The sequence below is a fragment of the Motacilla alba genome, chromosome 1 (genome assembly GCF_015832195.1).
Source record: "Motacilla alba alba isolate MOTALB_02 chromosome 1, Motacilla_alba_V1.0_pri, whole genome shotgun sequence".
In the NCBI taxonomy this organism is placed as follows: Eukaryota; Metazoa; Chordata; class Aves; order Passeriformes; family Motacillidae; genus Motacilla; species Motacilla alba.
In genome coordinates, this window is record NC_052016.1 from 34,906,153 (window position 1) to 34,933,870 (window position 27,718).

Here is a 27,718-nt window from a genome sequence, read left to right on the forward strand (position 1 = left end):
ATTTGATAGTAGCAGGAAGAGAAAATACTGCATTTAGTCGACATGGTATTTAAGTCTCTTTCAAGCTGATGTGGAAAAATTCTTCTGCTATTGGCTTTACAAAATTATTGTGCTATTTTGGTCTTACACGTGATTTGGGAAATCAGATTCTGCCTGATTTACTCTTATTGAAGCCTGCTATTTACAGGCATGTCCTCACTGCACTCAAGCTTTAGGAGAGTAGGAGTCACTAATTCTGCTAACAGAGAAGACAGAACCAGTTTGAATTTGCAGTGGTAACTGGAGGAGCAAAAGGCAATTAAAATTTACTTTCAGACTAGAAACAGATTTTACTGTACCTTGGTTGTACTGAACTGCTTGCTTAGCCTGACCCTGTTTCCTTTAGCAGTTGCCCTTCTGGTGTAACCCAGGGTTTTCTTGTTCCCTTGGACTTTCACATCTCCATTTTGTGGCAACTTCAGCTCCAGGAACAACACCTGAAAGAGGCCAGCATTTCAAATCAGTTTCTGCATGCTGCTCCCAGGAGAAAACAAAAGCAACTGAGCATTTAAACAGCTTGTTCCAGCCAAAGGATAGTACAAATGCTTCAGGTAATTAAAAAGCTGATTAAAGATCCCAGCTATCAAAGTCATTCCTCCTCATTTTAATTAACTACGAAATGCAATTTAAAATCTCATTTTCTGAACACTCTAAGTTTAAGTTCAGAGGTATGTTTTTAGAAAAGGTAATTAACTCCATCCAATAAGTGAGGTTATTACTGACAGTCAGCTGTAATAAAATGTAATGTTCAGATGACTGAAAGTGGGACGAACATTGGTGGGAAAAAAAGAAGTGTTAGCAGGGAGCAGGCCTCAGAACAATATGAATGGCACAGAAAGAGGTGGTCACAAATACCTTTTAGAGAATAGCTAGAATATTAGTTTTTTTTAACAAATTGCCAAAACCCAAAAAATTAAGTATATACTCATTTGGTGACAGACAGAATACAGCTCCTAATTTTTTACTTTATGTTTCTATGCAGCATGATACACTACTTAGCAGCTATTGTCTTTGATTTCACAGCTGGCAGAAGAGAACAGAAAGCTTTTCTCCTGCTCATTTATGGCACAGAAATTTTACTGACACAAAACTAGAAGGGTAAAGTTCCATTAACTTATACAAGGCACTTTGCATGACTGGTAATAAATTTCCACATGAGGTACAAGCTTCTGTAGTTCAGAAAACAGCATTTCAGACAAAACTTTACTTCCCCTTTTCTATGAAGCAGAGTGAAACTGAAGTCAAGCATTATTTCAGGAGTTCTAACTTAGACTACTGTTACTGAGCAAGACTTCTACATTTGCAACAAAGGAGGAATATTTCTGTGGAATTTCTTTTACTGATAGCTGCTTGAGGATTTTGACTACTTTCATACAAAGTACAGCCCCTCAGCACAAAAATAGTATATGGAGAAAAAAAAAAAAGAAGGGGGAGAAAACCATGCACAGCAATCTTAATCTATTTCAATTATTCCGTATAATGTGCATTAAAAAATTAAAAGTGAAATTCTTCAGGAATGAAAGTGTTGTTATTTTACATAGAAATCTGTTTTAGACTTTAAAAATATCAGTTCTTAAAAGGTTCTTAAAAGCAGACAGCAGTTGATTCAAAACTTTTAAAGCAGTTTTTCCTCCTCGTTCATGCCTGTACAGGGCCAAGAGTAACAAGGCAACTTTTTCAATACAACTCTTCTTAGACTCAAGACTACATGACACCAAGTCACATCTCGTGTGTGGGACACCAGCATTGCAAAAAAGCTTCTCCACTCCTGTACTACTCATCCAAAATACTCCAAAAGCCATTTAATTAGCAGTTCTTCTCATGCACCCTGAGAGGCCACATGCCCATACAAACCACATGCTTATTTTCACTTGTTTTTTATTTCCAACATATATATTTCTACTTCTACCTTCTTTATCCTGCTAAAGTTGGCAGAAACCAGAATGATCAGTAACAAGCAGGAGAGACACAGCCTCTTGCAGGCAGCAAGCTCATAACGAGTGCAAGGATAAATTAACTCTCAGCAGAGTTGGGTTTGCATCTTGGATTTTCTTCACGGAATCTTCCCATGAAAAATGCTTTTTTCTTATTTTAGCCAAAGCCTCTTGATGAGAAGTTCTGGGCAAGTTTTCCCCCTCCCACCCCAACCCTCATGTACCTCTGCAATGTCATCGGGGCTGGTCAAGGAGAAGCTGTGCCCTGCCAGCTGATATGCCTTGGTCTCAATCTGGCTCAGTTTAGCCTGCATGACCTGTTTCTGGGTTTCGTAGGCTGTTGTGCTGAAACCAATGCCATTCAGCTCCAGCAGAGCCAAGCAATAATGGGTGGGCATCTCCACTTTAGAAAATACATCTGTAGTAAGTACAAACCAAATAAAATCTTTTATAAAACAGATCAACTGCAGATAAACACATTAATACAAAAAAAAAAAAAAAAGGAGAAACCTCAGTTTTGAAAATACTGAAATGTTCTGACACACTGAAATCTTTTACTGTAGATTTCATTTAAATATGTTTGTTTCTGGAATAAGAAATATTTCATAATAAGAAGTGCTCCAGAACATCCTATCACAAAGGTATTAAAGAAAGCAGCTTCTGTCATTTTTTTTTCCTAAAAAATACATCCCTCCATATATCAACATTTTATAAACTGCAGACATGCCTACTGTAAGGCTTTCTAACTTGATACACATTAATTCCACCACCCACATCTTTTTAAAATGTTCTAAGGTTCAGCTGTAACAATCATAAATGATGTGGTAAACTTGTGATCAAATGCTTCAGTGGGATTGGACCACAATCCTCAGCTTTGGATATAATTTAGGGGAAGCTATGATGATGACCACCAATAGCATATTTTTGGGGGTTTTTTTGATGGCTTGTTTTAAAACAGCACAAGCACTCAGCAATTATTAGTGCAAACATACAGAATCATTCACCATGGAATCACAAGAGTTTCATGGACACAATGCATACATGATAAATCATGACATATGGGCAGGCCAAAGAGCAAGACATCTCCTTCAGAAAACATTTGAGGATTTTAGGAATTACTTCTGACAAGAAAATCCAAAAAACTTTTGAAAATGCTCATGAGAAATCATAGACAGATCCACAAGTCTCTCAGAATGGCTAGGGCACTCACCAGGGAGGAACAAATCTGCTTGATTTAGAGACTTAGAATAGACTCTGCTACAGCCTTAACCTCTGGAACTGGTGAAGATTTGAGATATAAGAATTATATTTTAATTTTTTTTTCAGAATATATATGCTTCCAAGGGAATTTGCCACTTTTCTGTTAACAAATGAGCATTTTAACAGAATACATTTAGATAAGAACTTCCAAACCACCTCTCTTCTGCACGGATCATTTAGCCTGTGGCAGCACAGCTGTATTTACCTTCCATCTTTGCCCCCAAGTGGAGGACGTCTCTTTACCTGTCAGATTTTCCTTCTGTAACTCCTTGTGAAGTTGGTCCATGACATTGAAGATAAGCACAGACTCTATGGCCGCTCTGTACCGCCCAGACTGGTCTCTGCTGGCACTCAGCCCCAGGCTCTGCACCCCTTGGCCCGTGCCCACTCCTTCCAGGAGGGGCAGCTCACTGGGGAGAAAGTTGGTCACCATGCTGTGAAGGGTATGTTCCTTGGAGCCAGAATCCAGCAGCCAACATGCAACCTCAAAAAGGGAGACCTCCATGAGACTTTTTTTTTAACCTTTTAGTCATAATAAAATGCAAATATTTAGCAAGCACTTATTTCAAGGTTAAAGTGGATATTATTTTTCTTCATTTGGCAGGTAAACTGCAAGAATTTGTTAGGTCATTTCAGAAAAATCCTCAGGAGGGCCTAAGTCACTGAAGAGCTTAATTCTTGAGTAAGAATGAAAAGTTATTTCTTTCTAAAAGAAAAGTTATTTTTGTACTTTTGAAAACTTTATCCTCTGTCAAATAAACACATCTTGAAATGCCTTTTCACTTACTAAAACTTAAAGGGAATAAATATGAAAATCAGGATCAAAACATGTTTAATCTGAAAAATTACTTTGTAGAGACCAGAACTTGCTATTGATCTAGACTATTAGCCAAGCTGAGCTCTCCTATCTTTTGCAGAACAGGACTAATGCCAAGATATGCATGGGATATTTTATTCCTGGTAGAGTTTAAACCCCTGTCTTCAAACCAAATTCATTTATATGTATATTTCAATTTCTTAAACAGGATGAAGCACAGATTTCTACACTGCCTCTGCCATGCAAGCAGAAGTAAAAACTCATCTGTATATACATGGGGTTGGGGAGGGTGTTTGTATATAGTCATTGTATCACTAGAATGAACCAATATGAGTATGACTATTACATGGAACAGTGAAGGGAAGATGCTTTTACTGCTCTTCAATTTTATCCTAAAATTATGTCTTGGTATGAAAAAATCTGTGTTTGTAATTGTGTTGAACACCTTAGCTACTTTCCTGCAGAGCTGAGTATTGCAATGAAGCTGTTCAGCCCATATGCAAAGCAAGCTTAAAAAATCAACAGGATTTTCTGTGCACCCAGAGCTTTTTGTAACATGAGCAACAAGGTGCTTTTATCTCAAGCTAGAGTTTCATGTGAGTTACAACTGCTACTCGAGCCTTTTGAAATTCCATGTAAACTTAGTTTTGTTTTGAGAAAATAGGGGCAGCAAAGGTGTCTGTATGCATAGTGGGTAAATCTTTTGTTTTTAGTCTTCTGCTCTCAGAAGGAATAACCTGACCAGAAACACTTGTGACATTACAGTCCCAGGCTTCTTACTGCAACAAAACAGAAGTTCTGTCCACTGGGACTGGGGAGAGATTTATCTTCATTTCCCCTGCCAAGTAAGGTATGAAATAATAATGTGCTAACCTCTGAAACTCTTTGTTTGTTTCTCTTGCAGGCACCATGAACAACCACAGCAAAGCAAATGTCCTCAAAATACTCTTCTAGATTGCCCACTGAAAGAAAATTTCACTAAACTTCCTGACAGATTCATACTGAAATAACAGAAGTACCAGAAGGTACTCCTGTCTTTCCACTCTTGTGTTTAAACTAGTAGTTTCACCTAAGAGAAATTTCTTAATCCTGCAAACCTTTGGGTCCTCAAAACTTCCTTCCAAGGAGATGCCACAAGCCATCAGCAGAGTTTTGTAGTGCTGGATGAAGTCATACATGATTAGTGAGCGCTCCTTCTTGGTCTTCTTCTGCAGGTACAGCTGCAGATGGTTCAGTCTCTCTGTCACAGGTAGGCTTTGGTCCAAAGGTGGGGGTGCCAAACTCAGACTGATTTCTAGGGCAAGAAATACAAGCAAAAATCATCTTTTAATCCATTACATGGTAAAAACAGCAAGAGAAAAATTTTGAATGCAACCACCTAAAGCACAAAAGCTACAGTTGAACTATGAACAAATAATACATCTATAGCACTGTTACATGTTTTTATCAAACCAGACTAGGCTCCCAAAAGCAATATGCTTTTAGTGTCTGTACTAACAAACAAAGGATAGCCAGGAATCAAACCCACTTAGCACAGATTGGGCTATGTTCAGCATTTGAGCGCTAGATTTGTTCTGGAGAGCAAAAACTGGAAGAGATTGAAAGGGAAAAGCAAGTTAGATAAAGAGAACCTGGGAGTGAGCAAATGTTTTAGCCATATGCATGCTGACAGTCCAGTGTCTGAGGCAATTACCTGCCCTTATTACACAGCACTATAGATGTATCCACAGCAACCTGTCCAAGCGTGTTTAACACCTAAGACTGCTCAATTACTCCACCACACAACTGAGCTGGGGTCAGGACAATCACAGCACTTCCAAGAACCTTGTCTGCTGAAGGAACTTTCTTGAGATGCAGTGTCAAATAACCCAGCAGAGCCTGTTTGCTCACTTACCAGTCTGGTCTTGGATCTGCTGCAATGAGATATAGTAGGCATCTTTTCCACCCCAGCACACTGCCAGTCCAACTACCAAGATGTCTTCGCATCCTTGGACAGGAAATCCTTCATCTTTAACTTGCATCCGCTGAGGAGAACTCACTAAAGAAATAATTTGAAGTTACTATTATAAAATGGCATCCATAAATACAGAAGATTTGGGATCCTGAAAATGCAAATACATACAGTTGAGTCTAAAATTGAATATTATCGAGTCTCAGTAAAGCAAAGGAGCTGCTTGTTAGTAGAGGATGGAGAGTTGGTGTCAGGGAACTCCTTGACAGGTTTCTGGTGATAGTAATGAAGTGTTAGCTAGTTGGTATGTGAGAGCATCTGAACATTCTTCTGTGACTGCCTTTGAACCAAGGTTACACATTTTCAAATATTTTCAAAAGGTAAACTTGGTTCAATGTAAGCACGTGCAAAATTCACATCAGTCTCTGGGTTGTTGCAATATTGCTTCTTTTTCCCCCCACAGAAGTATGCTGTAGTTTGCTGCTGCTTTTTAAACATATTCTTCCTTTAAAATGACAAGATTAAGCAGCTAGATTCTCTGCTGTCACATCACCATAACAACAACAGCAATATTTCTTAACTATCAAAATAGATTTTTGACAGGCAAATGTGAAATGCTTTTTAGAATGGAAGGAAGGAACACACTTCTATCTCAACTCTTGAAGAGGTTGCTTGAAAAGGCCAGAATTTGGAAGGGATGCTTTATGGGTGGCTTAATTTGAACAGGAAGAAAACCTTATTTACTTTGAGGGTTACAGAACACTGGAGCAGATTGCCCAGAGAAGTTGTAGAATCTCCTTCCCTAGAGATATTCAAAAGCTGCCCACATGTGATCCTGTGCACCCTGCTCTATGTGAACCAGCTTTAGCAGAGGGGTTGAACCAGATAATCTCCAGAGGACCCTTCCAACCCAAACACTCCATGATTCTGTTATATCAGTGATTTTCCTCTATTTTGCATATCCTTTCCTTCTCTAGGCCTGCTTTAAGCTGAAGATACCATGCTGTTCACAAAATAATGCACTGGAACAGGAAACTGACCTTTTTTGAATTTGCCACCAATCGCTGATTTGGGAGATAAAAGGCACTTTGCTCTTTCACACGCCACTGAGATGGAGAATCTGCTTTTCTCCTTCCATTCTGCAACAAAAGTCTGGAAAAGTGCTTTGTCACTTGCTACATCAATAATAGTGAAACTTTCAGCACTTAAGGGAACAAATGGAAAAACATCCTGAGATAGCTGCAGTGAAAAGCCTTGGTCTACAATGGAATTATCTTTTATCTCATCTGCCTCAGTAGGGTCTAGACACTCAAGATTGTCCTGGAATGTTTTTACCTGCTGCTCTGCATTGCCCTCACTATTCCACTGTAGCTGAATCATCTGCCTTTCCTTCTTGCAGGTGACTTGTCCCTTTCTTGCAGATGGGAGAGAAACAGAACATTTTGGAAAAAGCTCTTTGGGAGGTGTTGGAGGAATAAACCCATTATTACTATCTGCTGCAGGACAGGATGTTCTGTTGCCTCCCTCGAGCTGAAGTGTTATGCCATGTGTGTTCTGAAGATCCAAGTTTTCCATCTTGTTTTCTTTAACCTTGAAAGAGCTCTTTAAACCCTGGCAAGCGGGCAAAGGCTGTTGCTCACAACAGTCAGATTCAAAAACTGGATCTGGCTCTTGACTAACAATAGGAGCAACTAACTCTCCTTTCAAACTGGAACTTGCTGAAGGTGTTTCAATGCCTGAGAGGCTGGGCCATTTGTCCAACACATCCTGCAATCCTGGGCTTAGTTCAAACGAGCATTCAGTCCACACCACTGGATGGGGGTTCTTCTCAAAAGCTTGGTGGCTTCTCTGGAGCTTTTCACCTTGATCTCCTACTAAGTCCTTTGGTCTGGGGTCATTGATACAAATGACTGAGTTTCTTAATCCTGACTGACCTCGCAATGTAGAAGGAATGTCTTTCAGAAAAGATGGGGAATTTCCATGGTCTAAAATTTCTGCTATTACATCCGAGGATGCTAGAGACACATTGTTACACTGTGCAGGATTCTCATGTTCTTTCTGATTGTCACTGCCATCACATTTATTCTCAACAGGCCTTAGATTCTGCAAAACACCATCTGGAGGAAGCAAAGCCACAGGGTCCTTTCCATCAGCTTCCATGATGTGAGCAGCTGAAAGGTCACTGACATTACTGAAGCTATCATCAAACAGCAAGTTATCGCTCATATTTAGGCTTGTTTCAGGGACAGGGTGGCATTCTACTTGTACAATGTGTTCCCTACTAAAATTGGAGGTTGCTTTATTCAGGTCTTTAGACACACTCTCCTCTTTCACTGAATTTTGGGTCTGGTAATCTTGTAGAAAACTGTGTAGCTGTGAGTCAGTCATTGAGAAATCGCTTTCTTTAAGGCAAGGCGCAGGTTCTATTTTCTTCACTACAGGCTGTAAATTAAGGCCTCCAGACTCCAAAACTTTATTACTACAGTGCTGAGTTGTGTTTTTTGTAATGTCATTTGTTGTGATAAGACTTGGGAAGTTCAGTTTCCTAACTGTTGCAGCCAGCCTTTTATCAGTATCATTCTCAGTCCATAAACTGCTTCGTTTTTCTGATATTTCCTGCTGTGGTATTGCTGCCAGCTCTGAACCCTGTATCCCCTGCCATCCTGTGATTCCAGCTGCTCCCTCCTGTTTTATTATCATCTCAGTTTGAGTATCCAACTGGATGCTGTCTTCAAAGTCTCTAGAGTCAGAAAACAGATGAGAGGCTGGATCATGCTGAACACCATCTGCATTGCAAACACCTCTGGATTTTACTAAAGACCCTTTCAGAAAATCTTTAGGATGACTGTTGCCATTCTGAATTGTTCCAGCTTGCAACAATATTCCATTGGGCTTTTCACTCCTATTTTTGCCAGCATTCTGAATCTGAATATTGCAGGTTTTCTCTTCACCAGGACAAAAATTCCTATGAATCCTCGCCTCAGCACAGCCCGCATCTGTTTGAGTTTTATTCCTTTTATTCTGCTTAACATCAGTTTTGTCAGTTCTCTGTATCCTAGAACTACCAGGCATTCTTCTACTTCCTGCAATACTGTGTGTCTCCACACTGGTGTGTGGAGTACCCTGGAGCGTAACAGGTGCCTGAAAACCTGCTCTCCCCTTAGGCATGCCTTCATCAGTGGTGGTAGGCTCTGTAAATAATCCTTCCGTTTTGTCTTTCTTCCCAATCTTAACACCCTCCATCTGTACAGAACTTGAGACTTCATGAGTTACAGAATCTGTTTTCATAAATTCCTTATTATTTTGATTTGAAACAGAATTATCTGTAGAGATGGTGGTGCAGGAAACAGGCAGCTTTCGTGTATCTATGCTAAGCTTATTTGAATCTTCAAGAAGTGACCTCTGCAGTTCTGAAGCGATATTTTTGTTACTAGTCTGATTTAAATGTGTAACTGTGCTTTTAATCAATCCAGAGGCTGAAGACTCTGTTCTCAATGTTGGTGTTTTTCCTTGTTCAGTAAGGTGCTCTCGGATTGCTGTTCTGGAATTCATCTTGGTTTTGACCAGAGAAATTTCTTCTATGTTTTCATTTCCTCTGCACACATTTGGCCGTTTTCTAGCACTGTACACAAGATCACCCTTGCCTCCCTCTGCTCGAGCCTGTTTCCTGCCCAGGACTTCACTCTCAAATACAGAGCTTTCTGTGCTACTGCTCAGCCGCCTTTTACATCCCTTTTTAATATTTGATAAGTTTCCAATCTGAGAACCAAGGCCATTACAGTGTTGAACTCTGCACCCTTTTTTGTTTAACACCCCTGAAGACTCAGCAGACTCCTCTCCATCTGATCTATGCAGTCTGTCTTCCAGTTCTGACTCACTGCTGATCACAGAGGAGGTATCAGTCTCGAGAAAAGACTCCGGGTTCCACTGCACCCCCAGCAGTGCCAAATCCTGCTGCAGAAGTCTCCTGGCTTCCTCCACAATGACAGAGGCTGCTTCTCTTTCAGTGAAGCCCTTCATTCCAGCCATCCAGATGCTGCGCACGGCCCGACGCTCCTCTGCGGACTCTTCATCCTCATCCACAGCCCTACGAACGCTGTGGGGAAAGTAACAGACACACGTAAACATCCACGTGACATCCATGCAGAACGTAACAAAAAACACAAGGAGCTGGCGCTGATCTCTTCTGCTCCCATGTCAACTGTCTTCACAGCTTCCTTTACACAAGCACTCTACCTAAAATATAATGCACTTTATTGGGAAATAACTTAATTGGAAATAACTATTTCTAAATATGAATAGATGTTGATGAAAGATATTACTGGCTGCATACCCCAAAAGCATTTCCAGATTTTTGGGTTCAAACATACCCCAGACAAGTCCCAATTTCCTGCCAGGGCAAGATGCAGGTCTCAATGAATCATCCTCCATGCACTGTTTTCCAAATTAAGGAAACTTCAAGAGCATGAACCAGACAAGTATCATGGCACAGTCCAACAAGTACTTGATCAAGGAAACTTGTTACTGCACTAACATATAAATCATAAGAGAATCCCAAAAGATAATCAGTAATAAATCATCAAATACGTTCAACATATGGTGAAGCTGCCCTTTAGAGGCAGCAAAAGCTCCCCAGAAAGCACTGACAATTTACCCAGGACTAAACAGTGCATTGAAAAGAGGAATAAGAAGAAAATTTAGGTGTCAAAAACATATTCTGTAAATCCAAGGTGCTTCTATTAATTTCAGAATAATCATGGAATGACTGTGGTCAGTCAGAGAAACCTACAAGTTATGTCTAATTAATATTTGACACCAAGTTCCAAAGGGTTGTCACATTTCATTGCAGGTTTCATCCTGTAACCCTTCACCTTACAAACTCCTTTACCTGACTTCCAGACTTACTGATTTCTCACCTTTTAAATGGTACTGAGTTCTTCAGAGCAGTTGCCACGTCATCAGGACTGGCTTTAGCCAGATCAGCCACGGTGACAAAGCCAGCACTGTAAAGTGTCCTGGCACGCTGGGCATTCAGCAGAGACACTCGGACCAGGTCACAGAGCTCCCTGTGCACCCCAAAAGTGAGGCGGCTCTGGAACTGAGAGAGCAACAACTCCATGTTGTGCCAGCCCAGTCGATTGCAGAAAACTGTTATCATTCCTGGAACACAAAAGCTACATTAATGTCTGAACTCCAGCTCCAGTTCTACTAAGCTGGATTCACTCCCCACCTCCCAATCTGATTCAGCATTCTCTTTACATTTCTCACCTTCCCATTATTTACAGAAACTAACTCATGTTTATTACAACTATGAGTAGGAACTAGTCTTGCAGAACTCAATCTGCAATTAACTAGTTAATCAGTGAGGCAGAAATTCTGAATGACACTGTTTTTTTCAAAGATGCTAATATTGAAAGTTTGAAGCACATGCATATCCTGAAACAGGAGTCCTATGAAAGAATCATACTGGAAAAAAAAAGGCAAAGGAAAAAGTAGTGATGAGAGTCATTAAGGAAAGCCATAGATCTTTGAGGAAACCCAACACTGACATTCATAAAAGTAGACCTTAGCCTGTGGGATTTCAGTTACTGAGAGCATTTCAGGAGGTAGCAAATCCTATGATACAGGTTTCAACTGCAGTCCCCAGTGCATGGGAGAAGGAAAAGAGCACAGAAAAGACAGTTTCCTATTCACAGACTGCATCTACAGACAATGAAAAGCATTGAAAGACATGGTATCCCTCACTAATTTTACAGTGACTATAGAATAAAACTTTTACCATATCTCTTAACTCTATGTCATATCAATAGTTCATTTTACTTCCCAGATTACTCCTGTGAAAACTATTAACACTGGAAATACAGAATTATGAAACTGCTACAAAGTTATTTATACTAAAAAGTTTAAAAAAAAAGTTATTTATACTACCAGAATTAAATTAAACTACTCTGCATCAGTTGGCGTGACCTTTTCATTTTGGGGCTTTGACTCATGCTGCAGCCCACACAGAGGGTTTCGCAAGTCGAGCTAAAACTGTCTTAAAAACTGAAAAGCCACTTACAGAGTAACGAAGGATTTAGGCAACACAAAAAAAATATCTTGGTCACTGGTGGGCTGTTACTCCTACTCCCACACAGCCTTCTTGGGGAAGTTAAAGGTAGCAGCTGTCTGACCTCCTGTGATCTGCTGATAAATGACCCAGAAGCCACTCACTCTGCTCTGAAAACTGTAACCTTATACCTTCTGGCCAATTAATTTTGCATTCAGAAGAAAGCCATATCCCATCTTAGAGGCTCCAAATTTTATTCAATGGTGAAAGGTATTCTTTCCTCCTAGAGCAAATCTTTAGAAGGGACTTGCACTAATTTCCATACCTAGTATTGAACAAGCTACATTCCTGCACTACACAGCTGATCTCCACAGACCTCAGCATGCTGCACACTGCTTGATTCCCCTCAGCTGCCCCCCTTCCCACTGCACACTCTGTGGTTCCACAGCAGGGGCAACCACACGTTAAGCTATAAATCCATAAGTGGTTTCACAAGGCTGTTTGCTGTCAGTACCACACTGTGGCTATCTTTGCCCCAAAAGACTAGCTTAAGACTCCTGGGGTATTTTGCTCAGACAACTTGCCTGCATAAGTGGCAGCAGATTGCTGCAAGGATTGAAGCTGACCACGACTACAGCCATATTTCTTGGTCATATCTTGTAAAGGAACCTCGCTGATTAAATCCAGAAGGGCAAGGCTGGTGAAAAACCTGTTGATGAAGTACATGAAGAAACAAAATTGTAATACGGGGCACATTACTGTACCTGCCAAAATGTGCTGTGATACATAGAACAGAACAGTACTACAGTACAGCACACAAAAGAACCAGAGAGGATGGCTTCCAAAAACATCAGCACAAACATCTTGTGCCACCAGTGTTCTCGGACCAGAGCAGACTAGGTCTAGGCTCTCTGATCTATCAGCTCACTCAGGAAAAGAGCTAGCTCCTGAAAACAGACACAGAGCCTGTGCATTACAAATGTTATAGCTCTGATCTCTGCACTTTCACACCCACATTCTGTGGCTACCTTTTGTGGATGGCCATTTGTCTGTGCTGTTTCTCTGTTTTAGCTGTGATTTTGCTGTTTACAGAGCGAGCTAGAAAGCCTTCTTCAATCCCCACCAGCTCAGCCACACGTTTCATTGAGGCAGGCAGCTTCTCCCATAGGCAGAAAAACTGGTACCAATCAATTGTGGTCCACTCCTCATACACTGGGGTGACCTAAATGAAATAACACAAGGCAAAAAACTGCTTTAGAGAAATAAACAGAACTAAACAGAGTTTTTGGTAAACAAAACTACAGCCTAGGGAATGTGGTTAGAGCATCCTACGCACGACGTAAAGGCACTGAGTCACAGGCGTGTACCATGAAGAAAGTAAAAGCTCTTCTAATCCAGTTTCTTTAATACTTGTACTGATGCAATCTGACTCATATGGGTACTCCAATCGTTAAACAATTTAAAATCTTTGTCAGATTCTTTTTTAAATCCAAGCCACTAAATGATTTTTAAGCTGTCTCTTCAATGTCCTTTAAGAAAACAAAATTTTTTTTTTTACATAATTTACAGACATATATCAACCTTTCAAAACCACGAGTAACCGCACTAACCACTGCCACAGCATCTGATAAAGCAGGAAGGACACAGATTTTGCCAGAACCTGCTGAAGCTTTCATTTACCTGGAGTACAAAAAAAATCTCAACTTTTATTAGCACTAACAAAAAGCCCTCCAGAACTTTTTTCTTTTTATGTTTTTAGACATAAAACCAATTCTGTTAATGTTTAGTCAGCACAGAGTCAGTTCCTCTATGAGGAGACAAAATGTCTTCATACCTTTATCGATATAAAGCAAGTTTAATTATTTTGAAAGAACTAAGAGTTGCTTGGCACAAATGTTAAATGGCACAGAATACTAGATGCCTATGTGGTTGTAAATCATCCATGACTCTTATCTGCTGAGAAGAACAAAAGTTATAAAGATTGGGGTTTATCTTTTGTTGTGATCTGATATTTTTCTTTAAAGAAAGCTATTTTCCTAGTCTAGCAAATCCTTATTTGTTTTAATCAACTTTCCTAAAATACAAGGGCTTGGAATTCAGTCTCATATTTGTACAAGTAAAAGATGCAAGCTTAAAAGAATTAAAAATCATTTTAGCAGATAAACTCCCTGCAACCCATAAGGAACATATGAAGAACAATACTTAAAAAAACTAAAAAAGCAACAAAATTAAATAAACCTTTGGCCTTGAAAATGAACAGACTTGCAAGACAGTGTTGTAGAGTAGCTTAACAGAAGAGAATCTCAAGAACATTTTGTTCAACAGTATATGATTTAAAATAACCTTAGACAAGCTGCTGCAATTACAAAGTACAGCATAAAAACATTATGCCATCACTACTTCTACCCCAGAACAGGAACAAATTTCACCCTTTTTTTTCTGTTTTGGACATGCAAACAGGGAAAAAAATTCACTGGTGTATAACACAAAGGAGTTCATTTTACCTGGCAGAAATAGAACAAAATATAATGTGGTCCTCCAAAACAGAGATATGAGTACATATGGGACAGCAGTAGATCCAAAAAAATCTATCAGTGTTAGCTCATAACTGGCTTACTGAATTCACCAAACAGAGACGGGTACCCTCAGACTCCTGCCTGCCCCTGTCTCCCAGCTCAACAAGCTTTGTAACTGCAAGCACATTCCTCTTGAAGTGAACTTTGTTTTCACACAAGACTCCCAAATTCTGCCTTTGATTTGTCATCCTGGTAAAGAGAATACACCTTACTCTTAAAGAAGGCTAAAGCTTGCATGATGGGCTTCTGGCAGCCGTGAATCCCAAGTTGTTCAGTGCAACTCCATCTGGTTTCCTCAATAATCTTCACAAGTTCATGGCTTCCTCTCCCAGGGTCTTAAATAGCAGTGCTTAGCTTTTCAAGTTTATGTGCTCATAAATCTTGACACACTCTGGGACACTTTTCCCTTATAAGATTTATCACACTCCTTCCTTTAGCCCTCGCAGCATCACCAGGCAAGTAAACTAAATCAGGGATGACTTTCACTGTAACTGAATCAAAGAAAGGCCCACCCATAAAAAAAAGTGGTGTGGCTCTCTGAGGCTTTTTGGAGGCAAAATAGATACTAAAAGCCCAACATTTTTCTGTGCCTCCAAAAGTAATATGAAATTAAGCATGCTGATCCCAAACACACATACAAAAATCAATTTGTTTCATCAATTTCAAATGCCTCAGAAAATCTACCATTATTTTATGCTCAAAACTTAGTAAGTTCTGAAATCTTAGTAAGTCAAGGGTGACAACAATGGGGTTAAATGGCACACAGCACCTGTCTACACAATAGACACTATGGTAACACGCTCATTCTGAAGAACCTTCAATTCAGAAACTTTTCTTCATGAAGGATAAGCTAAGCAAAGCACAGAAAAAACCAAACCTATGTTCATGGAGCCATCAAGAACTTTGCATTGTGCTGTCTCCCCTTAGTTTTGGTAGTAGAAAATACAAGACACAGAATAGGAACCTACCAAATAGACAATATGCAGATCATTCTCCAGAACAAAGCTTTTCATAGCTCGCTGCAGGTCAGCAAAGATTTCCATTGCTTCAGTTGGTGAAAGAGAAGAGGAAAGAGTAGCTGAGCCAAGATGTGTTGGATGATAAACCTTTGCTGTTAGAAAAAAATATATATATTACATAGGGAAACATTTAAGTGCAAGTTTATAATCATTTTCAGGATGTGCTGCATTTGAGAGATCTCTAACTTTTCACAGCTGCTTTTTCAGTAAGAAATAGTGTATGTCTCCATTCTGAAGACAGAAAAATGGAAACAATAACAGGTTTAGCCTTGCCGATGTCTAAACTAGCCTTTTTCTCTTTAGAAAGAAAAAAATCACAGTCTGCAGTTAATGTGCACCAATCCTGTGGTAAAAGTTTGGTTTGTTTAAAGATATTTTGGGAATTTTTAGACTAGGATGCATCAGAGGTGATGTGCAGGTGATATGCAGATGTGATGTACCTTCCAAGAATATGTGCACGCAAATATGCTAAAACAGGTGTAAAGATACCTTCCAGAAAGCTAAAAAATTCTTGATACACAATTCTCTAAAATAAAATAAAAATGCAGAGAAGTTCTTACATTAATTTACATTGAACATCTACTCAGTTAGCAAATCAAAACTGCAATCACTGGGAGGAACACCAACTTTACCTTTCACATCATTGCCAGAGTCCACAACCTGAATGAATTCATTTTCCAGCAGCCATGCCACACAAGCCTCGATAGGTCCCGCCTGCGCTTTGTCTTGCCCTTTCCCATTTTCCCACTTGCTTTCTTTCAAGCTGGATGCAAGCAGAGTGCAAGAGGCATAGGTCTGCACATCCTCTGGAGTGCTGGCTACTCCCCCCACTATGATCTGTTGAAGAAAAATACCTGTTTATATTGCCAGAGATGCAGCAGGACAGAACATCAGATCAGAGGTAAAAGAGAGTGATCCATCATCTCAGTTTTAAAGAACCATTCTCCCAGAGAGGGGAACATGAGGCAAAGCAACTGCCAACTTTTAAAGACTTTCTGGCAAGAAGTCAGTCATCTTGGGCAGAAGTAAGAGGACTACTCTATGGGAAAGAATGATTAACAAAATCTTATTTTGAAAGTGAGCATAGACATAGCAGCAATTTAGATTTGAGACTAGCCTGAGGCATTTTTCTTAGCCAACACTGTGAAATATTTAAGTACGTTAGAACACAAACTGCAATTCTGTGAACACAAAAAGCAAACCATGAAAGTGGAGGTCTTGTAAGGCTATTCAGCATACTGAAGTTTTCTCTTAATAAATATGAATGCTATACCCCACCACTGTTTTCCTGATTGAGAGTGATTTTATTCATCTTGGATTTTGGTTTTGCTTTAAAGGAGCCCCCTACTTTTATACAGCTCTTATGCAGAAAAATACATTTAGAAATTCCATTGGTCTGCTAAAATTCAAAATCTATGGAAGTACAACCGAGTTCTAAGCATCACAAAAGTTTTCAAAAGACAGTAAAAGTATAGCAAACAAATTCTACTTAAAGAGTCTTGTATCTAATCCAAGTTCAAGCCCAAAAGCAGCTTTGGGAAAGGACATAAGTTCACCTATGTGAAATGATATCTTTTCGGTCCTTTTTACTCCTATAGGAACCCTACAGAGGAGGAAGCAAATTGGGTACCACCCCTCTTTGCCCACCAAAAATGCACTCACAAAATTTCAATCATTCCTGTGCAGAAGAGGTAGGTAAGTTGAGGGGGTAAATAAGAGACCCTACAAGGTTTTACAAATGTCATAATGGCCCAATGCAGTCTACAAAGCCTCTAGGATCAGTAATTTACAAACATTCTCCAGTTAACAATGTCAGGTCACACCTGAAGTTTAAGAATTACACTTAATTCTGCCTGCTGCTTGAGTACATCTAAATGCAATAGCAAAGCTTCTTTGAGTGTCCCAATCTGCAGCAAGCAGAGAAACATCCTAGACAAAATGCTGAATGCTGAAGCAAGCTAGCAGAGCCAAATAAATGACTGGCTTGACAAAGGAGGAAACACAGGAAAAAGAAGTGCACAGAAAACATTTGGTGGTGTTACAGAAGAAACCATCCCACAAGGGTCCAAGCACAATTCTAATCCCCGAGCGTCCCATACCTCGAGTATTGCTCTTTTCATGCTAGAAGCAACACCTTCCCCTTCTCTTCTAAGCAAACAGCTGCAAACAGGCTTGAGAGATCCCTGAAGTAGAGCAGCACCTTTTGATCTCTCTGAGGGCTTGCAGACTAAAATGCTCTCACCTATTGGAGTAGAAAAGAAACACAAAACAAACACAAAAACAATTACTTTAGTACTGCATCTTAGCACTATAACAGCAGCACACAGCTCACCAAGGACATATTATTGGAATGGAAAACTGTAAGTATTTTCAAAAAAGCTGAGTAACAAAAGAAGAGAAAAAAAATGTGCAACCTTGAACAGTGCTTATGAATTGCCATGTAAGAACTGCAAAGATGCATAGTACATCACAACTAAGGCAGAGCCAGCTTCAAAGTTACATTAGGCTAGTCTGGGTCTTGCCAAATCATTTAAGGAGATTCCACAGACTCTCTGTTCATCTGCTCTGCTGCTGAACCACTCTTGCTTCTTGTTCTGGAGTTGACTGGAACTATAATATATAGTGGCAACAATTTGACTTTTTCATTACATTAATAAACTGAAAAAAATTTCAAAAGAAGAAAACATAAAAGCTGCACAGTATTTTGACAGTTTGTATTAAGTCAACCAGCTTTCACTCCAAAAATAACTAATTCAGAAATCGAAAATTACTGATCTAAGTAACTATGCATCCTCTGAACTTTCATATATGCATTTATATACACGTACATGTAAGTATCCTGCATGGTTTCCACTGAAAGTATGTCTCAATATAGCCTACCTTAAAATTCTCTCATTGTTCAGTTAATCTCCAACTACTGAAACTCTGTGGGAGACAAAAAATGTCCCAGAGCCATGAAAGAAAAATGAAAATAATGGGTAAATTCCTTCAATGAGATCATAGTACTGAGGCAAGGGGGTTAGGAATTAAAAGGTGATTGATTAAGGATAGCTGTTTAATCGTGTATATTGTTTAACTTTTGCTGTGCTTGCGAAGGCAGGATGCTTGTGAAGACAGCATGAGAGAATGCGACGATATTTTGATAAGGAACTGCATCCCAAAGCAGCAGGGAAAGAGTGGCAGACTTGCCAGGCTGTTGAGTTAAGAAAGGCTCCTCGGAGCCCCAAAAAAGCCTAGACCAGCCTTGTAGTTTGAACTGCGACCAAGAGAGCAGGGAGCATGTGCAAGGAGACAAGGTGAGAAGCCCACCCCTGAGGAAGATGTGGGAAAGCTCGGTTGCTTCCTCCCAGGCGACCACCAGACAACCACCAGAGACTGCACAAGCACAGAAGGACTGATAAGCTAATCACAATACCAAACAGGGCTGGGCAGGGCTAGGAAATGAATATGCATGGTGAATTGCAAAACTTGATGCACACGTAACCTTTCAGGGAATAAAGAGAGGGTTAGATTCTTCAGAAAGCGTGCATGTCTTTGGAGGAGTTATCCCCCATGCACCATAGCGTTGAATAAATACACACCTACTTTACAAATTTTACAAGTTGTGAAGTTTTCCCATGTATCATTACAGCTTAACCATGGAAAACACAGTGGTCACATAAAGGATATTTTTTCCACAAAGCTATTAAGGAGAAACTGGATCTCTGAAGACCTTAGCTAGTTGCAAGCTTTGTCAACTGGCACAGGATAAATGAATTATGGGTAGGACACGTTTGCTTTTGACTAAGAGAAGAACACTAGTTTTGGATTAGCTGTTCATTAAATATCATGACAGATTGATGATAACTTGTTAAGATTTAAATGCATGTAGTCTGGACATGACGTAATTTTGGTAGCAGGTATCTTAGTATGATCCTAGGAGTATTAACTTAGGATAAAACTGTAGCTGTGGAAATGCTACAGTAATTAGCAAATCCAGAGGTAATGAAAACACAACTGCACTTAAATTTAATGAACAGAATAAATAAATGCAGTGTAGGCGAGTAACAAAATACAGCTTAAACATAATTACATAAATTAACTACAGAATGAAATGATGTTCAGAGGATGTGTCTTCAATTTTTTTAATCCTGCCAGGTGAAAATGTTATCAGTTGATCACATACTTTGACAGAACTGGGGAGTAGGTAAGATAAACTGCCTGTAAAGCATTGTTTTGTGAAAGAAAAGCTTCTTTTTATTTTAGCAATAAAGAACATCTATTCATTTTGTATTTGGGTTCTGATGGGACCTGAAATTTCCTCTGAAAACTTCTCTTTGACTCTTTCAGAGTGATGTATCTAAAAGAAAATCTAACAGAAGATGGGTATCCACTTAGCTGTACATTATCTGACAGTTTTACAAGATATTCTTGGGGGATATTCTTTCCCAAGATGCCACTGATAATTCAAACCTAATAATTGCACTCTAGTAAACAATAAGTTTTTAAAAAAGGAACTGAGCTGCTCCAATACCCATTATTGAACATTTCAGGTACTAGGGGAGGTCCAGGTTAGCATCAGACTAGACAAACACCAGAAGACTCTGGATATCTAGGCATAAAACTCCATTAAAACCAACAAAGGCCCTACTAAATTCTAGGTTTTGTTCAGCTTTTCCTATTTCTCCTTGGGAAAATTGTGGTTTTGATGAATGCAAAAAGAAACACATTCACTCTCCAAAATTATATTTTTAAGTTTCCATCAAATAAAGAAAAATAAATTAAAAAATCAAAATGTAATGTTGGGAGAGGAGGAGGAATTCAACCCAACAGCATTTATCTTTTGTCTGTCAGCTAAATTTCATATCCACATAAGGCACTTTTTCCAGTTGAAGTTGCTGTCCTCCAATCTCCCTACTCTGTGACAGAGTAGCAGCTGGCAACATAGCTTTATGTTCTCATCCAAAAGACTCTGTGGAGTGGAAAAAAATGGTACATTCATGAAGCTCATCAGCATAAAATCAACTGCTTACACATCAGAACTGTCACATCAGAACTGTCAAGAAGGGTACTAATTATTGCAACTTGAAGGAGAAAAAGAAGAAACTTCAAGGAATAATGTAATTTTACACCTGCCTGCTACAGTCAAATGAGAAAGTCTGGAAAATTTCAAAATCCAGCCTGCAGCTGCCCTTTCCTTGAACACACAGGGAGAGCTCGCAGAGATATAGGTCGCAAAATGCTCTGTTGCTATGCTACTCAGGCAAAAATAGAAAGCTAAATGTAAGAACAGTCTGCTTACATAGGGCTCCAGCAAGCACCAATCAAACAATGAGGAGGGCGAATCCCACTTCCCGCATCTGTTGAACTTCTTCTTTTCTACTGTGTTTATACCTGCATAATGTGGCTTTTTCCAATCATCCACAAAGATAAATTTTCATTGCAAATTAAAATAATAGGCTGGAATTTTTTTTGTTGAACATCAATCAGTGCTACTGTATGCAAGAAAGTGCCATATTACCTGTGAACTACAGTTCATATTTCCCTGTCTCTGTCTCATTATTACTTTCAAGATCCATAAAATTGATGCTTTAATTTAATAAACCTAAATCATAATTTCAGACAACAGAAGTTTGTCAAATTAGAGTTGTAGACTTTACACGCATTTTTAACATTTTAGGCCCGTCTGATGAGAGTTTACTGCAAATTTTCTCACTGAAACTCTAAACACTTTAGTCAACTGACCATGGATCACAAAATTAAGACAAATGAACAACACAGCCCTAGAAGCTAACAAGAATTCAAAGGCAAAAATAGCCTGTTCCTGAAGTAACTGACATATAAATACCAAAGTCAGTCGCAGGCAATGAAAACAACCCCCTGGGAATTACAACTTTTACTCCATTAATACCAAACATATTAATACCAAACAAATTCATCTTGATTAACCTAATCATACAGCATACCGAAGGAATTCATCATGATTAGTCCCTAATTGCGAGGTACCGCCCTGGATTTAATCAGGTTAACACCGCTCTGACAGAATGTCAATAAAGACCCTGCTTACCCTCTGTGTCTACCCCTTTCCTGCCAGCCCTTCCAGCCATCTGCTTGTAGGTGAGGATGTCCAGCAGCCGGCCGCCGAAGGTGGGGGTGCGGATGATGACGCGGCGCGCGGGCAGGTTCACTCCCGACGACAGCGTGGAGGTCGCGGCCAGCACTCGGATCAGGCCCTGCCGAAAGGCTCCCTCAATGATGTCCCGCTCGTCAAAAGTCAGACCTGGGGAGACGTGGCTTTTAGTGACCCTTGTGATGGTGAGACTGAATGTAAGAGCTGAAAATACTGCTGTCCAGCAAGGGAAGAACAGACTTAATGAACATTCACCATTCAGCATTAGGAACTAGACTTGCAACACTACCTTAGTTAACTTCTGACCGGTAAGTGAAGCGAAATTTCACCCTTAAGTTTTTATTATTGAACTGACACTGATATACTGGCTTTTCTAAGGTGCTTGTACACATTGTGGCAAGATGAACTACTTAGTCCATATTTACAGGCACTGCAAGTAAATACATAAAGAAATAAAATAAAAATGAGAAAACAGTAGGGAAATCTGCCATTCTGACCCTGCAGTCCTTCTTCATTATTTCCATTACGGGTCTAGTATGTATCTTTCTACATTACCTTCAGGGCTTCAGGCCAATTTTATAAGAAATACAGATTCTATAAGCATTTGAAATTATTCCTCCTACAGAATCAATGCCATAGCTACTGTTTTCTCTCCCAGTCAGTCTTTTCTCTCAGTGAATCAAGAGGTGACATGCTCTATTACCTACCTAAGTAAGAAATAAAAAAATCCAAGCAGAAGTGTTCACAACACATGTCCCTTTCATTTTTATTTTTATTGTTATACTGCCTCTATTTACTCATTTATTTCAATATTAAGCTGATGAAAATTGCTCTGAAATACTCTGGCAGCTTTAGGAACAACTTGAAAACACCGGAGCTGCAAATCAGTTAAGTTTTCAGCCATTTCACAAAGAAAGGACCAGGCAAGTTGTATTCCAGAAGTTGCTGTTATCCAGTGATCCTGGTTTAGGGCAAATTTGGGAGAAAATCTCCAAAGGGGGCCCCTCCAGATAGCAAACCCACACGGCCCCTCCCCCCAACCGGTTCGGGAAGGATTCCTTAGAGAAAAGTGGAAAGAACCTGTTTATTTAACAGGCAAAGCACCCTCCAGCACATAAAATGAACAATACCGAATAACAACACTCTTTCACCGCTCTGAAAAGGATGACAAATTCAGAAAGTCTCTCTTGGGAGTGGTCGCTCTGTTATCGGTCCCTCCGGCGCTGGGAATGGCTGCTGCAGGCCACAGTGTGGAAACTCTCGGTGTTTCCCAGGTCCCAGTCCGGAGCAGGCTCAAGTGGTTCCAAGAAAGGGAAAGGAAAAAACAGTCCAGGGAAAAATTCAGACTGCCTAGCTAAACTAACTAATGAGCAGAAGCAAAAGTAAAAGCAAAAGCAGGAGCAAAAGTGAAAGCAAGAGCAAAGCAGGAGCAAGAGCAAAATGAAACCAAGAGCAAAAGCGAAAGCAGCGCTATGGACTGCCCCATCTGTGTCCCGCCGACTGTGGGGAGTGAGCAGGCTGAAAACAAAACAAAACTTCGCTTTTCAGAGCCAGTCTTGAAGGCACAGAACATAATATCCAGCATAAACAGAACAAACAACTGGGGATACAAGCATCATAACATCACCCTAGGACACCAACACAACACAGAGAAGATGTAGCAAAACAGCTTGTTAATTAAAGTCTTCAGCCACAAAAAAAGAATTTCAAATTCTCCTGTAACTGTGGGATTCTTAAAGCTTATTTAATTGTAAGCTAAAAAATGCTGAAAAAAGCAACTGGTAAATTGCTGATATCTGAAAGAAAAAGAATCCATATGACTTAACGATTACGGAATTCAAGACCAAGATATTCAGGAATACCTGCATGATGAAATGCCACTCCCAATGGCAAAGTACGCTGGAGCACAGAGTCCAGGCCTGAAATCGAACGCTTTAACTGATGCAGGACCTCATCAATCCCTTCTCTGTTCACAACAACTGGGGCAAGGGTTGAGTTTTTTGCAGAACCTTGAGAAAGAAAGTATTTTTATAAGTCCTACTAAAATTAATTTTCATTAAAGGCACTGTGGATACTGTAGTCTTCTATTAAGTACTTTTCTCTTACTCTCAGTTTGTTGCAAACCGTAGAACTCCCTGGCAATGATGTCTGCCAGCTTCTCACACCAGTTCTTGGATGGACAGAAGAGCAGGACTGAATGTCCACCACAAACAGTCTCATAACACAGGCTCACAATATGGTCTTCGTCTCCCTGAATTGAGAAAAAATATTTTCAGTGCACTTTCAGATTGAATGAAGTCTGTAAATGAAGTCTGTCCTTCTGTATCCCAGTAGGAATCTCTTTACTTCCAGTCAGAAAGAGAAGCAAATCTAGAACATGGAGGACTGTTATCTTGATTTCTGTCTTGCTTAATGAAGTCCAAGCACTAGTATGAACATGTTGTTGAGGGCAGTTCTAGACCTACTCATGAATACGTGTAATGTTTTACATCTTGCTTTCAGAAATCTTTTTCTGAATGAAGGCCACACAGTGCACAAATAAATCACTGCAACCTCCACATCATGGCTAACAGCAGTGGGGAAGAGCCCCGAAGGAAAACCCCTCTACTTAAACTAGGGAACATTTGTTAACTTGGATGTCTGAACTAAAAGCGTGACATGTAGCACTCTAAGCATCCCCAGTAAGAGGCACTCAGCAAGCACTGCTGACCAAAGACTGCAGGTGTTCAGAGCACAGTGGAAGGCTTTTAGTGATACTTATATAGATGTTCATGCAAAAACCTGCTGTTTACAGCTTGCTTTTTTTGGTTTTAGGATCTTAAGAGAGTCCCTGTAATTGATCTGTTATGCTTGGCTATGCCAAATTCACTTATAGCAAGCAGGCCAAAGGAGGAAGAGAAAAATGTAGGCGTACAGCAAGAAATAAAAAGCACTAAAATGCAAATGAAAACAGGGGAGCAATGGCAGGAACTTCTCCACAAGGAATCAGCCAAATTCAGCTGAAGTGGTGAAGTCATCAAGTTCCCTTTTATTGGTCCAGTCTGAGGCACGGAAGTCTGAAGGTCCAGTGATAGATTTCAAGCCCAAGATCCCTCAGTCTTATAAAATAAGCAAACTCCTTTAAACCATTGAATCATAAGCCCAGTTTAGTTCTTTCTCTCGCTTAATTTAGTAACTATCCAAAGCAACTGTCTCAAAAATGTCCAAATGCAACATCACCTTCTCAGTATGACCACATAAAAACTAACTTCCAAATGCTCTAGTGAAAAACATTTCCTTTTGTTTCCAGGATACTTTTTCTTTGCTGGGCCACCATGCTGCTGACAAGAGAATGTCTATGCACAGCAAGAATGGAGTGCAAAACTTTTCCAAAATACTGCTGCCATTCAGCCCATACTACACTAGTATTATATAGAGCATATATGGAGAGAGAATTTACCCTTCAAAGACTCCACAGGAAAGGACCTACAAGTAGAGAGCTCAAATTTCCCACTTGTACCCATTTGGTTCTTTGAAATCATTATAGTTTGTTACCCCTAACTTTCCATATCCTTTTCAAGGGTGCAAAATGACTAACTACTGAAAACGGATTCAGAAGAATTGGAATGGACATCTGCCTTCTAATCAGTGTCAAAATTAGATCACTTAGCAGTTTAACATAAGCAGGTTCAATACCAGATTTTAATACAAATACTTTCTCCCAGTTATGATTGCAAATTCCTTGGCCTAAGCAGGAAATACTTACCTGCATTTATGAAAGGGAAGTAGATTTCCAGACACAAGATAGAGTGGTGGGTAAAGGGAGAATCAAATTCTTTATACCTGTCAGGTACTCAAAAACAACATAACTGTAAAGTCAACTTTGTCTTCAAGTCAGATTCAAGAATCTTCCAGACCTTCATGAGTCTGTATTTTGGGGATTTTTTGTTTAAATCAGGAGAAGACAAAAATACCAATTTTATTCTCAGTTTGAACATGAATCTATGAAGTAAACAACAAGTCATCTATTTTAAAATAAATTTAAAAACATACCAGGAGCTGTGTCTTTAACTTTAGCACTACCAAAGGCATTATCCCAAAGCCACTGCTCGGGGTTACCTTCAATTGCAGCTTGGGCTGGAATTCTCGCACTAAATTCATGGAGGAGTCATATATGTTGCTGCCAATTTTCACCCACTCCTTGAGGGGCACAGGGCGGAAATCTGTACAGTAGAGCTCTGCATCTAACCATGAGGCCAGGAGCCCCAGGTTAGGGAGGGTAGCACTCATGCCTACTATCTGTATCCCACCAAAACCAGGACTGATGCTCTTTGTGTGTCTGGAAGTGGTTAAAAGAAAATGAAAGTTAGTGACAACACAGGCTACTGTTCTGGAAAATGGAATTCAGAAAAAACAGTTCAATCTAATTCCTTCCAGCCTCTCAAGTGCAAAGTTAATTTTTCAACTTCTTGACAAAGAAAGAAGCCATACTCTACGCTTAGAAAACATATTTTGATTCAAAAAGGTCAGGTTATGCACTAACAACAAGATAATTCAGCTTTTAATCAATTTGAACCCTAAACCTTTACCTTCTTTAGGTAGCCCACAGCTATAAATTTACCGCATGTTTGGAGAGACTGAAAACAAATACAAAGATCAACTAGTTCCTTGCCACTAACAAAAACATGGAAATAAAGGAATGGCTCAATCTCCACTGCAATCTTTCTAAGCTTGAATACCTTAATTAAAATACTCATATTTGTTTCCATTTCAGGACAAATAATATTAGACTAATATCTTCCTAAATCTGGGAACCAAAACCCTAAGACCAGCAAAGAAGCAAGTAGCTTCTGTTCCTAAAATGCTGAACAGCAGCTTTCACTAAAGACAGTGAGAAGTAATGGACTCCTAACAAACCTGACAATACAAACTGTTAATTTAGATACCCAAATTTAGATTCTAATTCAGGCTTTTACATCCACACAATAGGGGTTTTTTATGCTTCTAAGCTTGTGTTTGAAAAGTACTCATTTGCATTGCACTGAGCCACAAATCGAGACTCTAAAAAACAAAAAGATCTGACAAATCACTGTGAGCTCAGAAATAACCTGAATCTTCTTAGTAACCTGGTAATCCTGGCAAAGACAAGACAGAGAAAACAAGATCACCCAGAAGCTGTAGTAGAAAAGGCCAGTCACTGATGAGACAGAAATAAGGAAGTTGAGGAGAGGCAGACTCTCTGTTATCCAAGCTCTTTAAGCATTTGCTGGTACAGCTTCACCATCAAGGTTACAGATTTTTGTCTGTACAGGAACTTTGAACCTTTTCCTCCCTAAGGCAACTATTGACCTCCAAGGATTAAAAAAGTTCTAGCTCTACAGAACATTATGTGGCTAAGGAGGAGAAAAATCTGCCACAGAATTTTGGCTGAGTGTGGAAAAGCCTCGTGGAGAAGCATGGACACCCACACAGGCAATGGCCATCTGAGAACATTTTCTTGCCTGTGAAGACACAGCTTGTACTTCAGTGGGACTGAAGTACCCTGATCATTCTGATAACTGGCCAGACTGGACTGTGTTTAAAGACTTTATATAAGCTCATTAAATAACAGAAGGGGAAAAAAACCCAAAACACAGACTTAGAAGGACATTTGAAAGAAAATGTGGTCTTCAGCTCCAGAAATTCAGTGGATTCCAAAATAAAATTAGCTGCCACTTTCTTCATGTCAGGAAGTGGTACAGGGTACCACTGTCACCTTGATCCTGACAGAGAGAGAGAGAATCTGGGCCCCAGCATGCCTGCAAGGTGGAGGATGAAACACTGTGTCTTCCCAGGAACATTCCTTGATGCACCTGTGATGCACAAGTGTTTTCTCCTTCCTGCTTCCTCAATGCCAGGGAGTAAAGCAGAGGGTGAGCCTGTCCCTGTGCTGCAGCTGCCTGATAAACCAAGAGAAAAGGAGTGGCAAAGTCACTCACACTGCTC

General features: G+C 39.8%; 1 protein-coding gene across 5 annotated transcripts in view; it reads right to left on the reverse strand.

Moving 5' to 3' along the window:
* The window catches only part of POLQ (DNA polymerase theta), a 61,618-nt gene that overhangs the window by 21,693 nt on the left and 12,207 nt on the right, over positions 1 to 27,718 (reverse strand). For 3 of the 5 annotated variants that reach the window (XM_038147832.1, XM_038147842.1, XM_038147851.1), the window contains 16 exons: positions 25,853 to 26,072; positions 23,861 to 24,005; positions 23,617 to 23,763; positions 21,692 to 21,904; positions 17,745 to 17,887; positions 16,278 to 16,482; positions 15,595 to 15,737; positions 13,079 to 13,272; positions 12,635 to 12,759; positions 10,918 to 11,161; positions 7,042 to 10,097; positions 5,945 to 6,088; positions 5,148 to 5,344; positions 3,477 to 3,717; positions 2,198 to 2,391; positions 339 to 476 (listed from right to left, as the gene is read on the reverse strand). In XM_038147832.1, coding sequence (XP_038003760.1) covers positions 339 to 476; positions 2,198 to 2,391; positions 3,477 to 3,717; positions 5,148 to 5,344; positions 5,945 to 6,088; positions 7,042 to 10,097; positions 10,918 to 11,161; positions 12,635 to 12,759; positions 13,079 to 13,272; positions 15,595 to 15,737; positions 16,278 to 16,482; positions 17,745 to 17,887; positions 21,692 to 21,904; positions 23,617 to 23,763; positions 23,861 to 24,005; positions 25,853 to 26,072 — 5,749 coding nt within the window. Of the gene's footprint in view, positions 1 to 338; positions 477 to 2,197; positions 2,392 to 3,476; positions 3,718 to 5,147; positions 5,345 to 5,944; positions 6,089 to 7,041; positions 10,098 to 10,917; positions 11,162 to 12,634; positions 12,760 to 13,078; positions 13,273 to 15,594; positions 15,738 to 16,277; positions 16,483 to 17,744; positions 17,888 to 21,691; positions 21,905 to 22,884; positions 23,187 to 23,616; positions 23,764 to 23,860; positions 24,006 to 25,852; positions 26,073 to 27,718 lie in introns of those variants that run through there. The other 2 variants (XM_038147868.1, XM_038147861.1) reach the window with 2 other exon arrangements.